The following is a 12749-nucleotide window of genomic DNA, read 5'->3' on the forward strand; positions in this document are numbered from 1 at the left end:
TTGATATGAGTCAAGAGGAGAATAAAGGGCCTGGGAAGATGGCATAGTGCTTGCTGAATAAGCCTGGGGACTTGAGTTCAGATCCCCAGCACCCCACACATCTGCTAGGGAGGCAGAGACAAGCAGATCCCCAGAGCTCACTGGCAGATCTAGCCAGCTGGTGAGTTCCAGGTTCAGTGTGAGACCCTGACTAAAAAAAAAAAAAAAAAAATCCAAGAACCAAGATGGAGATCGAGAGAAAGGCACCGGGCCTCAACCTCTAGCTTCCACACATGCACACATGTCTACATACACACACAGATACAGAGAAAGAGAAGAAAACCAGTGTGGTGTCTAACTCAGTAGTAGGGCACTCTCCCGGCATTAGCAAGTTTATTCTCCAGCCTCACAGAGGAAGATGAAGAAAGGAAAGTAATCAGAGAGCCCCAAACCTCACTCCAAGAATTCAGATGCCCCCCATAAACCTTACAGAACCACTGAGTTGTCAACAATTACTTTATTGAGCATCTACAAGGTATACAGCATTGTACAAAGCTTGATGTGGCCAAACCCTCTGTCACAGTGTCCTTCATTCCCTGATCTTGCAGGTTTCTTCCGTGTTCTACAGGAAGCAGGGCAAATACCCTCAGTGTGGAGCTTGCTATGATACATCACAGCATGGACCATACCACCTGTTTCCACAGCATATGGGAAACTCCTTATTGGTGGAACTCTCCATCTCGGCAACCTTGATGACTGAATACATGTTTGCCACATAGATGGATGACTGAAGGCCAAGGATGCTTTGTTTCAGTTCCTTCCATCCCCTAGTTTGATTGTGTGGAGAAGGCACAAAGGCAGAGGGCACATCTGAGAACATGGCTGCCAGTGACTAGAAAAGCAGCTCTTAAATGACAGAGTTAGCTAATGTCCCCGAGAGCCTAAGAAAGGAATGAAGCCACAGCAAAGTCTCCAAGCTGAAGACAGGGCTCAGCTTCTCCAACTCCTGCCTCGAGTAGCCTGCTGGGAAGGGACCAGCAGCCCGGAGATCAATGCATCTTGTTCCAGTGACTTGGGGGCCCTTCCAACCAGAAACTCCAGAATGAAGTGTCACGGCCCACTAACCTAAAGGATATATTTTTGTCTTATTATCCTTTCCCATATTAAAAAAAAAAAGCCACACAAAATAAATAACCAGACATCTGAATACAGGGAGGGGGTATTTCCAAGTAGTTCCCTAAAAAGGGGTTCCGGTGCCGTGGGTGCCCTATTAGGGCCTCTCAGAATGCAAATATTCACTAAAAAGAAAGAGGGCCACGTGAGATGCAGTTTCATATGGATAGCTGGCATTTCATTAACCGTGCCAAATCCAGTTGATGATACAGAACCTGAAATCTTTTATAGGTAATAAAATCCTACTTACCCTTAGGGAGGCATACCCAGTGTGATGGAGTGTCTTAGTTTGTCACAACCTGCAGAGTCAAGTCCACAGCCTCCTTGTGCCTCTGGGACCTAAACACATGATGGCTTGGCCAGACCGCTTCTGTGGCTATTTCTGAGAGTCCCTTTTTTGGCCCATCAGTGCCAACACAAACCCTCACACTCCCATTTACACAGAGAAAACTCCTGGCAAATACTGCTATGAGTCTTGATAAACCAAGTGAGGGCTGGTCCGAAGTCTAGGCTCAGAATCACGGCTATGTGGAAGTTTGCAGGCTACTAGTTTTCTCTGGTGCAATTCAAATCATCTTCTGCAATTTTTTTTCTTGCTACATTCAGGTTCTCCCATGTCAGCTCCCTTGTGACAGCTGATGCACTGCTGTCCCCTCTGTTTTCTTTCTAGACTCCTAGTCTTTACAGCTAACTTCCAGCTGCTATGTACCCAAGTGAAGTCCACACTAGGCCCCTTTCTCCTTCACAGCAACTCTTTGGAACACTCAGAAAAAATACTAGACAATCCATTGCCACTGTGGGGATGTTTGGTTCCTACAAAGCATGTTTGGTTCACTTTGTTATACTTTTTAGTGCAAGATTTAAAATTACAAGTGATTGATCAAAATCGGGAATAAGCTCTCAAATTTAACTTGCATTAAGGAAGGACTTACATTTTTTTAGCCTCAAATATCCTATAAAAATAATGCTCTAAGAGATAATGATTCTTAAATATATACATACATGTATTTTTGCCCAATATGGCCAGAATATTTTTCACGTTGTCTATTACCTAGATAGTTATAACATTCACTTCAGGAGAAAAGTCAGAGTGCCTCATGGTATGGCATTAGATGTCACAAAATATTAAGTTTCATATTAGAGTAACATGCAAATATTTGTCTTTAACGTTGTCAACCAAAGATTTCATGTAAGATGGTCCATGCCTCCCTAGGTATGCCCTTGGACATACAGCACTACTTAACACTGTCTCTTTTCCACTTTCTACACCTGGGGGGGGGGACCTGACCTACCCTAATCAGGGCTGCATTAAAATTTTATTATGCCACATTTGTCATAAAATGCTCATTGTGACTTAGCAAATTCAACTTTGGGAGAAAATGAAAATCGAATAAGCCATTGAGACCAGGCAAAAGTCAAAGTTGAAGCAGATGCTACCTTCATAGGGAGGGATTTCAACAGAGCAGTCACCTGTATGTCATCACAGTTGATTGGGTGGGAGAGGAAGAGAAAGAAATGTTAAGAGGCTGGACAACAGGATTCAGATCGTTTGCTTTAAATCTTTAAGGGGAATGGGAGGTACAAGATTCTTTCTCCATTTCTTAAAACCTTTAACGTCATCCTCTCCCTCCTTATTTTTAGTTTTCATAACAAGCCTGGGTCGGTCCAGGCGTTTCACTCTGAGTCAGGGCACAGTACTGAAGTTAACACACTCATGGAAGCTTGCAGGTGCACAGTGGATACCATACCTACCCTCAAGTCTAAAGTGTGCCAAACTCCTTTGCAGAAAAAGCCAACCCACCCCGCAGGCAAACATAACACAGTAGCTGACCGAGAACAGAAGCCCGCTATAAAAACAGAATATCCTCTCTCTCTGTTGAAAAGAAATAAAATACATCACAATGGATACCGCTAGGTTTTTGAGTCCTATAACTCCCCAGAATTGTCAAAAGTAACCTTGTAGCCAAACCGCTTGAAGACACTAAAAACAACCTGAAACAGACCACCCATGGTGCCAAAAGCAGTGTCAAAGAGGAGAGAGAGAGTGCCCCCCAGGCCCACAGCAATGTCCTTGCACACAATGGGAATGGCCCCCATGGTATACACAGGGAACGTGGCTACATCCACAAGGACTCGGAGAGGGATGCTCAGAGCTCGACAGATAGTCTTCAGCAGACAGCAGAGGATCCGGAGAAGGGCCCTGATGACTTTGGCCACAACTTTGAGCACTTTCCAGGGAATGCCCACCAACTCTTGTCCAATGGCTACAAGGTATGACACAGTGGCTGCGCCCAGACGGTATAGACAACTCTCAATGCCATTTATCACCTGCTTGGCAACAAACCAAAGGAGGTGGATGGCATTCCTTAAGACTGCGATCACAAGGTAGTAAATTAACTGGAAAAGTTTGATGAATGGTGTTAATAGGAAACCAAGGACTTTTCCCAGAAAGCTGCCTCCTCCCTCTGATGCTTCTGGGGACAGTGGAGCAGACCTCTGGCTTTGGGTGCTGGTGAGGGGACTCGTGCTCTCTTGAGACAGCAGAGACCGCTCCTCCTCTTGGACTTGGTTGACCACTTCCAGAATCTTCTTCATCTTCTCCGTGTCTTGCTCTGTCTCTCCACAGTTGTCCTGGAACAGCTGAGGCTTATGAGGAAGCAGCTGCTCAAGGTCCCTCACCATCACATCATCTATGATGCCACTGTCCTGAGTGTGCTTGGTGAAGCCCATGGCCCATCCTCCACCAGGGATGTCACAGCAGGCTGCCAACCAGACAAATTCTGGGATCGTCACTTTGCCCTTAACTCTGTAGTCCGAGGGGACCGCGCCTGTGATGATATATAGGTCTTTTCCATCGCCACAGTGTGGGATCAAGGCTCTCTCCATGAGGCTGTTGAGATTCTTGTACCATCGTTCCTGGAAAGACTTGGTCATTGGAACTGAATTTGTGAGTGGGAATGTGGGCACCTGGGGGTCATTGCTAAGGAGGAATGGGTACAGCTGTCCAATTTCATAGTTAGAGTCAAGGTAGTCTGCATTCAAGGCTTGCTTGCTTCCCAGATTGTTCACAGAGGTAACAGCATTGGCCTCTTCAATTACCTCCTCAAGGTTGCTGCCAGGGTCATCAATCTGAAAGAAGAAGGCAATGCTGAGATGTGTCCTTGTTCACAGTACCTGAACCACTTGACAAAGCTCCAGGGAGACCCTACCCCTCTGCCATGTCTAATCCTTGAGTTCTCAAGACATGGTTCTTACACACACACACACTTCATTCTAGTACCCCTCAATGCTGGTGTCTCCTCAAATAGGATATGTCCTGCTTTGTGTTCTATTCTTGCCCCCACCGCACACGTCATGATGACTCTTCTCAATGTGTGGATGTATACGCATGCAGGTACACGTGGAGAGATGCACGAACATTCACATGTGTGTGACATCAGAGGACAATCTTGAGTGTTATTCCTCAAGAGCCACCCATCTTAAAACAAACAAACAAAAACAAAACCCCCAAACTATTAACTTACAAAGAGTTGGGTTTCATTATGGCATTTTCCCAACAAAATTTGCTTGTTTTGTTCCTCTTCCAGGCCTTGGTTTTGTTTGTTGGTTGGTTTGTTTTTTAAAAACTTTTTAAAAATGATTATATATCATGTGTTTTGTGAGGGGGCTTGTGCAGGCATGTGCAGATGTACACAAAGACCAAAAGAGGGCATCTGTTCTCCCATCAGAACTCCTAGAGCTGAATTTACAGGGAGCTATAGGCTGCCTGTTATGGGTGCTGGGAGCAGAACTTGGGTTCTCTGGAAGAGCTGCAAGTGCTCTAACCACTGAGCCACCCCTCCAGTCAACCTTTTTTTTTGAGACATCCCTTCTCATTAGCCTGAAGTCCACTGATCAATCTAGGTTGTCTGGCCATCAAGCTTTGGGAATTTGCCTGTCTCCATCTCCCTTGCTCTGGGACTATAAACCCATGCTGCCACACCAGACCTCTTTAATGTGGTTTCAGGGATCAAATTCAGGTCCTCACACTAATTCTGAGTGCACTGTCCTAGCTGAGCCATCTCCCCAGGCCTGACTTTCCTTTTCTTTTTTCAATTGCTGAGATTGAATCCAAAAGACCAAGCATGGGTCCTTCCAACTCCTATCCTGTAATACTCTGTTTTAACTCCTTCTACTGTTAGACGAACTGATCTTTGACTTAGTCTCTCCACAAAGCTTACTATGGTCAACAAGCCAATCGATATATGTGCTATATACCAATTATAATATATAGATGTATCTTTTCTTCAAAAGTTGTGTGCTTTTGAAGTTCAACACACATAGATGCACACATACACATATAAACAGATGATGATTATGATGATGATACATAGATAGACAGACAGACAGACAGACAGACAGACAGACAGATAATCACTTTGCTAATCCAAAGGACAAAAGAACACTGAGTTGAGGACTATGTTTCTTTCCCAAAGCATACTGTAAATTCCTCAAGGAATTTACTGTGGCTTTACTGGAGGACCCAGTCAAGGTCTTGTGGACTTTCTGCTAGCCTTTAGACCCAGAGAAGATCATAGTGACAGTGTTGATAACAACGGGGACTTGAACAAAAATTTAAAATGTGAAGTAAATGATAATATACTCCTTAAACACCTCAAAACCTTTAAAAAAGCACTTGCAGTTCTGAAGTGTTTGTGACATGGACGCATGTGTTGTAATAGTGAAAGCAAAAGGCAAGATATAGTGTTAAATGGTTGGGGCTAGAGAGATGGCTAAGTGCTTAGCACTGGCGGCTCTCGCAGACTTAGTTCCCAGCATCGACCTGTTGGCTCACATCCATCTGTAAGTCCATATCTGATGCCTTCTTCTGGACTCTGAGTGCACCAGGCATGAACATGGTGCACATAGATACATTCAGACAAAAAACTCATATACACAAAATAAAATAAATAAATCTAAAAAATCATAATTTTGCTTAAAAGCCCCAAACTACCCTCTCTAACAAACATTCAAGACACTTTAGAACAAAGCATGTATAATCAGCACTGGTTGCTGGATTCCTGGAGAGTTAAAAGGTCCTTCTATTTTTGGTTCCTGTATTTCCCCTACCCACAAACCAAAACACATCTCTCCTTGCTAACTGACACCCTAATATTGTAGCTAACTCCCTAAATCACCCTCAAACCTCTAGTACAGCCAAGGCCAGAGGGTTTTGTTGCCTTCCCAACTAGGTTAAGCTGACTGTGTTGGCCTGGCTCTGCTGTGGCCTTTCACAGTGTAGCCCTTCAGCCATGTATGCACAGGACAAGTGACAGCGAGGGTCAAGCAGTCTGGCATGAAGTAGGTACACCTGCTGGAGCCTCCTGGAGTTCTTTATAGGCAGCCACTCCATCCTCCCCTAGCCTAAGAAGCAATGCCTCTAGATGCTCGCCCCACCCATGCCATCCCTGGTAGGAGCAAGATGAGGAGCTCATTCATTTTGCAAGGCCTTTGTCTCCACTTTCTTACAGATGAAATATATACCCTAGGAAACAGTAGCTTCACTGCTGAATCAGGAGATCAAGACGCAGCAAAGCCAGGATCTGTGGGGCTGGGTGTAAGACCACATGCTTTAAGATGCCTTGCTTTACTCATTCACTAGGTGCTTTGTCTGCATTGAAGCTGGGCAGTGTCTTTAGCTCTAGGGGAAGTCTGGAGATGGCCTCTGGTAGCCCTGTTGACAGAGCACAGATGCTGAAGCATCTTCTATGCAAGGACCCGGGGATAGACTACAGGCCTAGGACATGGCCAAAGAAGCAGATTTCTCAGACAATGACAGAGAAAGAGGCTAAAGAGAGGGGAGAGGAGGATGAAGAAGAAAGAGAGGTAAAGGACATAAACATCCTGGTATTGGGAAGAAACCAGGACTGGACTGACTCACTTGCAAACTGTAAGCTGGCCTCCCAGCAGCCACAGTCACAGGGGCTCCACAGGGGACACTGTAAGCTGGCCTCCCAGAAGCCACAGTCACAGAGGCTCCACAGGGGACACTGAGGGGGGTGTCTCTGCTTCTGCTCTGACCACACAGGCCTCACTGCTCCCCACAATTCCAGGATCTTTGCATAACCCATTATTTTAACTTTTCTTGGGTTTCTATGTGCTTTATCTTTCCAATGAGCCCATCTTTTCAGAAGGAAACACGAGGCTTTATCTACGAAGGATGCAAGATCTTCAGAAGGGGATGCAGATCCCATAAATCTGCGCAGCTTATCTTGGGTGCCATGGTTCTATGGGGTCCCTTTCCTGTTTCATCCACTGAAACTGGTTCAGGACTGTCAGGGGACTGACTGGTTGTGATCAGAAAGTTTGATGTGTTTGTGTGTCCTTTCTGCCCATACTTGCCAGGTATGTGGAGAGCAGACTCTAATGGTGACGTTGAGGTAGCTGGGAAGGCCAGAGCCCAGTCCCACACTGGATCCAGGACTCTTCTGCCCTGGCCTTCCCTAGACAAAGTGTTAATTATATGTTCCTCAGACAGCAGACAACATCTCTCCATCCTCTGCTTTTGTCAGAGCCCTTATCCATCACCTCCGTACTCTTGTAGATTCCATATTTTGGTTTGTGGCTTGATGGCCAACTAGGATATAATGTTTTACCCAGAAGCAGAAAGCATGGCTACTCTGCCCAAATACTGACTGGAGAGTGCTGGGGAGAAGCATGTTTTGTACTACCAATTAAACATTTTAAATATAGTACTTTGTAAAGGATTGTGAATAGTTTTCAGATGGGAAACTAAAACACAGATAGATGAGGTAGGTTTTCCATCAGCTAATCGTCAGTGGCAAGACTAGGATATGAATTGAGATCCGCCCTCTCATTCATTAAAGCCTGTTCTCAACCAGTAAGCCACACAATCTCCTAGACTCTGTTCTTAGTAGACACAGCTGCCTCCATTTCTCCATCAGAGAGGAGGAGAAAAAGCCACACTATCCGTAGTCCCCCTTTCTGAGTGTCATGGAATATGTGAAGCACTTTCAGACTGCAAAGAGAGGCAAACACCTGAGCTTGAAGTGCTGTGTGTCCTGAATGATTAAACAAGACAAAGGATGCTCACACCAGAGGGTCTTCACACCTCTTCCTCTGTTTGTCCAGGCAAGGAAGTGCAAACATTTGTCAGCACAGGCAGGGAACAACAACTAGGGCAGCTTTCATCTTGTTGTTTCCTACAGAAACTGGCCAGGAGGTCTGGTCCACTGTGGTCTCTTGTGTCAGCACTTCATCCGGCTGTCCCTTTTGCTCTGTGCACCCATGGAGGTGACACAGAACATCAAGCATCCATGCAAAGCAAACTTTCTGAACTAAGGTTACAAAAATCACACCCAACAGCCTCCTCCACTCCTGCACCACAGTCATGTTAAACAATAAAGGATCCTGAGTTACCAAGATACTTGAGATAAACCTCACGGGATCTCACCTTCCTGAGAAACCTGTTTCCTTCCAGTGGACAGAGCCTCACATTTCCTGCAGCAATGCCGGATTCGGGGGAAGGGTAAAAGGATGAAAACACAAAAGCAGTTGGAACAACAGACTCCTCAAAGATCTAGGAACTGTCGTATACCTTGGCACTTCTGGGATGAGAAACAGTTCCAAGAAGACCTAGAATATGTTTGTAATGAGACACATTACACCCCAAGTGTATGGGACCCCAAAGGCTACACTTGACCTCTCCCTCTTCAAGTCATGGCTTCTTATGGCTCCTTCATGACCACATCTTACATACAGTCATACATGGCCTCCCTAGCCAACTGAGGCATCATTAACCTCTAACTGCAGCTCTGCCTATTATCTGATGTGGTCTGAATGTAAAGCGTCCCAGCTGGCACTGCTGTTTGGAGAAGTTATGGAACCTTGGGAGCCTCAGTGGAGGAAGTGGGGGCGTGCCATGGGATTTTATAGCCATCTCATTTCCTGTCCCATCTCTGCATTCTGACTGGCCCAGAGCAAATTCTCACACCACAGCTGAGACACTCCTGTGTCTCACTCCCCCCAACATCCCAAACTGTACCTTCAAACTAGAACTAAAATACATCTCAGTCTCAGCTGCCTCATCCTGTTGTTCATACACAGTGATGAGGAAATCCACTAAGTGCTTCCCAGTATCCGCTGATGAGTGGTCTAAGAGCCCAGTAGGTTTTCTGGTGAGCAGTGGGATCAACACCAGTTGCCTTTGCCAGGACTTCAATGACACTGGACTAGCTTTGGAATGTTTCTTCAGTTCAGGGTTTCTCACAGAGAAGGGACAACAAAGCTGTTGCTTAGAAGGAAGGGGGCAAACTCTGGCCTCTCCTTCTTCAGGGGCCAGCTTCCTCTCTAGACCTCTCCTGAAGGGGCCAGCTCCGCCCTCCTGAGAGAGTCCTCTCCCAGTCTCACCTGCACACCAACAGTCTTGCTGGACTTACCAGGACCACAGCCCTTTCTTAGCTCCCATCTGTTCCCAGAGAGCCCCATCTGCTTCCATGTCCCAAAAATGTAGGTGGTCTTTCTCTCCTGTCCTCGGGCATGTTAAAGCCCAGTCCTCATGTTAACAATGGCTTCCTATGCTTCAGTTCCACTACTTTTTTTACATATTTTTGACACCCAAGAACTTCATTTATTTTTTTTTGCTCAAATATGAATTTACATCTTTTTTTAATTACACATTTTACCCAACGTTTACATGTGGTTGTAGTGGGAGAACTCCTCAAGTACTCAGGTCTGAATGGCTGGCTCTCTTCCTATTTTGCTGTACTTTCATCACCCCCCAAATGTATCTGAGCTGGGTGCAGTGGCACACACCTTTAATCCCAGCACTCGGAGGCAGAGGCAGGCGAATCTGTGAGTTCAAGGCCAGTCTGGTCTACAGAGGGAATTCCAGGACAGTCAGGGCTGCAAAGAGAGACCCTGTCTTACAAAGGAGTGAGAAGTATTTGCCTAAATCTCTCCTCTAGACTAGCTCCTCAGGAGTCTGGAGTTGAGTATGTCTGAGCACCCACACTGAGGGGGCCAAGAGCTTCACAGATGGAAGCCCACCAGTTCTGATTTGCTTTTTGTTGCTATAACAAACACTGTTGCCTGAAGCAATTTAGGGTAAGGAAGGGCTTATTTCATCTAACACTGCCAAGTCTCAGCCTATGGCTGAGGGAAATCAGGGCAGAAATTTTAGGCCAGAGCCTAAGGCAGAAATCAGGGAAGAAAGCTGTTGCTAGTCCCAGCTCTGGAGTCTCAGCTGGTCTTCTTATACAGTCTAGGGATGGTGCTGCCCACTGTGGGCTGGGCCTCCTGCGTCGACTAATAATCAAGACAGCCCCCACAGACATTCCTAGGCAAATCTACCTAGGCAGTTCCTCAACTGAGGCTTCTCCTCTCAGATGACTGAGGCTAAGGAGGACTCTATCACCAACAGAGGGGTATGGGAACACCCCAACCTTTCCCAAGTCACACTGGGAAGTTTTTAAACACATGATTCTATTAACTCTACTAATTATTTTGCATTATCTATTATTTGAAATTATAAAACGGGTTAAGACAGATTCAAACATTGTTAATATATTCTCTGACCTGCTGCCACCTAAAGGGCAGGTGTATTTTCCATACTCTACAGACACAGTTTAATGACCTGCTCACTGCAACTGCAGTAAATTAGTGACAACACAGATCCCTGAAGACAAAGCTATACCTGTGACATAAGAAGCAATTACAAAGAAGTCTAGTCTCCAGGTTACACCCACCCCCTGACTCACCCCAGGTTTACTCTGGTTCCCAGGGGCATCTCTGTAGGGAGGGAACATAACATCTCTGGCTATCTGCCTCCCAACTGACCTTACCCCTCTGGACTTCTGATGTAATTTGATGCAGTGGCTGTATTTAATGGAATGTTTTCCCCTAAGAGCCACATGTTACATAGGTTTAAAAGACACTGTCTCCATTTTACTAGTCTCCTGCCTAATAACATTATAATAAATTCCTTTTCAAATTTAGTACCAAGAGAAAAGAAGGTTTCTCTCAAGAAACTTATGTGTTTCCTTAACAGATAGTAAAAACTATTCAAACCCATGGCATATCTTTTTTTATTTCAGAATTAAATAGTGTGCTGATTTTGTGATGATAGCCATGTTATAAAAACAAAGGGAAGATAATTAAAAAGGATTATGAGAAGGGTGGCATTTGTCTGTTAAACGATAGTTATTAGGGCTGTATTGTGTGTGAGCCACTGTAGAAGGAAAATTGTAACGGGATAATAACGATAGCCATGGTTTACTGACCTATGAATGTTCTAGGCTATTCTAAGAGTTTTACATGTAGTAAATCGATAAGTCCCTCATCAAAACTCACAGCTCTGTGTTACTTTTATCATCTTTTGATGTAAAGATCTGGGGTGTTGGTGAGAGAGTAGACTGTCCAAGATCACAGTTGGTATGTACTGGATTAGGGTGTGACCTTGGGAAGTCCTGCCCAGAGCTGAAGTTCCCACTCTCCCACACTCCAGAGCCTAAGTTCTCACTCTCTACTTACTATGCCTCCAAATAGTGCTCCCAGCAGGGAGGTCAGATCTATTTAAGGAGAGGAGATGCAGATGCTTGTAATGTTAAGAGAGTCCAGAGAAAACACAACAATGTAGTTTGTAACCGATGCTAGACATAAGGGGGATAGAAAAAGAGCCATCAAGAAGGCAAGGCATGAATGCAGGACGATTCTTTATAACAGAAACAAAATATAAAGTGAGACTCGAGGAACACACAAAACGACTACAGAGCAGTGAAGCCAAAGGTCAACAAAGGCTTAGCACACTCTCCTTACAAAGAGTTAAGGGCAGAAACAAGCAGCCTGGGAACTGCATTCTGAGGAGGAAAAATTCAAAGCTTAATTAGAAAGAGGAGATGGGAATCAGAAGAATCCGGGGAACACGAAGGCTGCCATTCCCTCCTCAGCACCCTGAGGTAGGCATGGTGAGAAGACTGAAAGCCCGAGAGGGGCAGGTACAAAGTCATTCAATCGGAATGTGGACATGCCAAGAACCACACCCAGTTTACCCAGTTCCAATGCTCCCAATGGCATGCCAGGAATGGCAAAAATTCCTTCCAGCTTTCAGGCAAGGAAGGAAATTCTGAGAACCACAGTGCCATCTCTAAGAAGACAGGAAGGGCTAATTCACTTGGAAGGCAGACACAGAGCTGTAAGGAGACCCAGTCACCTAGTGTTATGTCCAAAGCAAAGGAGAGGGAAGCTTCGGCGTGGGCGTGCACCACAGTGTGGAAGTGGGAGGATCGGGACAAGTCCACAATGACTTGAGATCAGTCCTGAGGGCTCAGGACTGAGGGCATTGGGTGAAAGATACAGAACACAAGTGAGTGGGCCTATTGAGACCTTGGCAGGAAGAAGTCAACAAACTATAGGACAAGGGTTTCCTGAAGGGGCAGGCAAAGGTGGACTGACCCAGGATGGGGGGGATTAGGAGGCTAGAGACACCTGAGTCTTATCTTAGGGCTGATCCGGAACAACGAGAGAGCAATGAGTAAGGAACATTGAGTTTCTATAGCCTAGATGCTAAGTGATCAGTAGGCTACAAACTCTAGGGCCAG

The 12749-nt window shown here is 45.4% G+C and overlaps 1 protein-coding gene across 2 annotated transcripts in view; it reads right to left on the reverse strand.

Moving 5' to 3' along the window:
• Positions 1–477: 477 nt before the first annotated feature.
• Endod1 (endonuclease domain containing 1) overlaps positions 478–12749 on the reverse strand; it is a 28044-nt gene continuing 15772 nt past the window's right edge. For both annotated transcript variants that reach the window (XM_027415129.2, XM_027415130.2), the window contains exon 2: positions 478–4281. In XM_027415129.2, the coding sequence (XP_027270930.1) occupies positions 3079–4281 (1203 nt within the window). In that variant the 3' untranslated portion in view covers positions 478–3078. The remainder of the gene's footprint in view (positions 4282–12749) is intronic.

The sequence above is a fragment of the Cricetulus griseus genome, chromosome 4, assembly GCF_003668045.3.
Source record: "Cricetulus griseus strain 17A/GY chromosome 4, alternate assembly CriGri-PICRH-1.0, whole genome shotgun sequence".
Taxonomy (NCBI): Eukaryota; Metazoa; Chordata; class Mammalia; order Rodentia; family Cricetidae; genus Cricetulus; species Cricetulus griseus.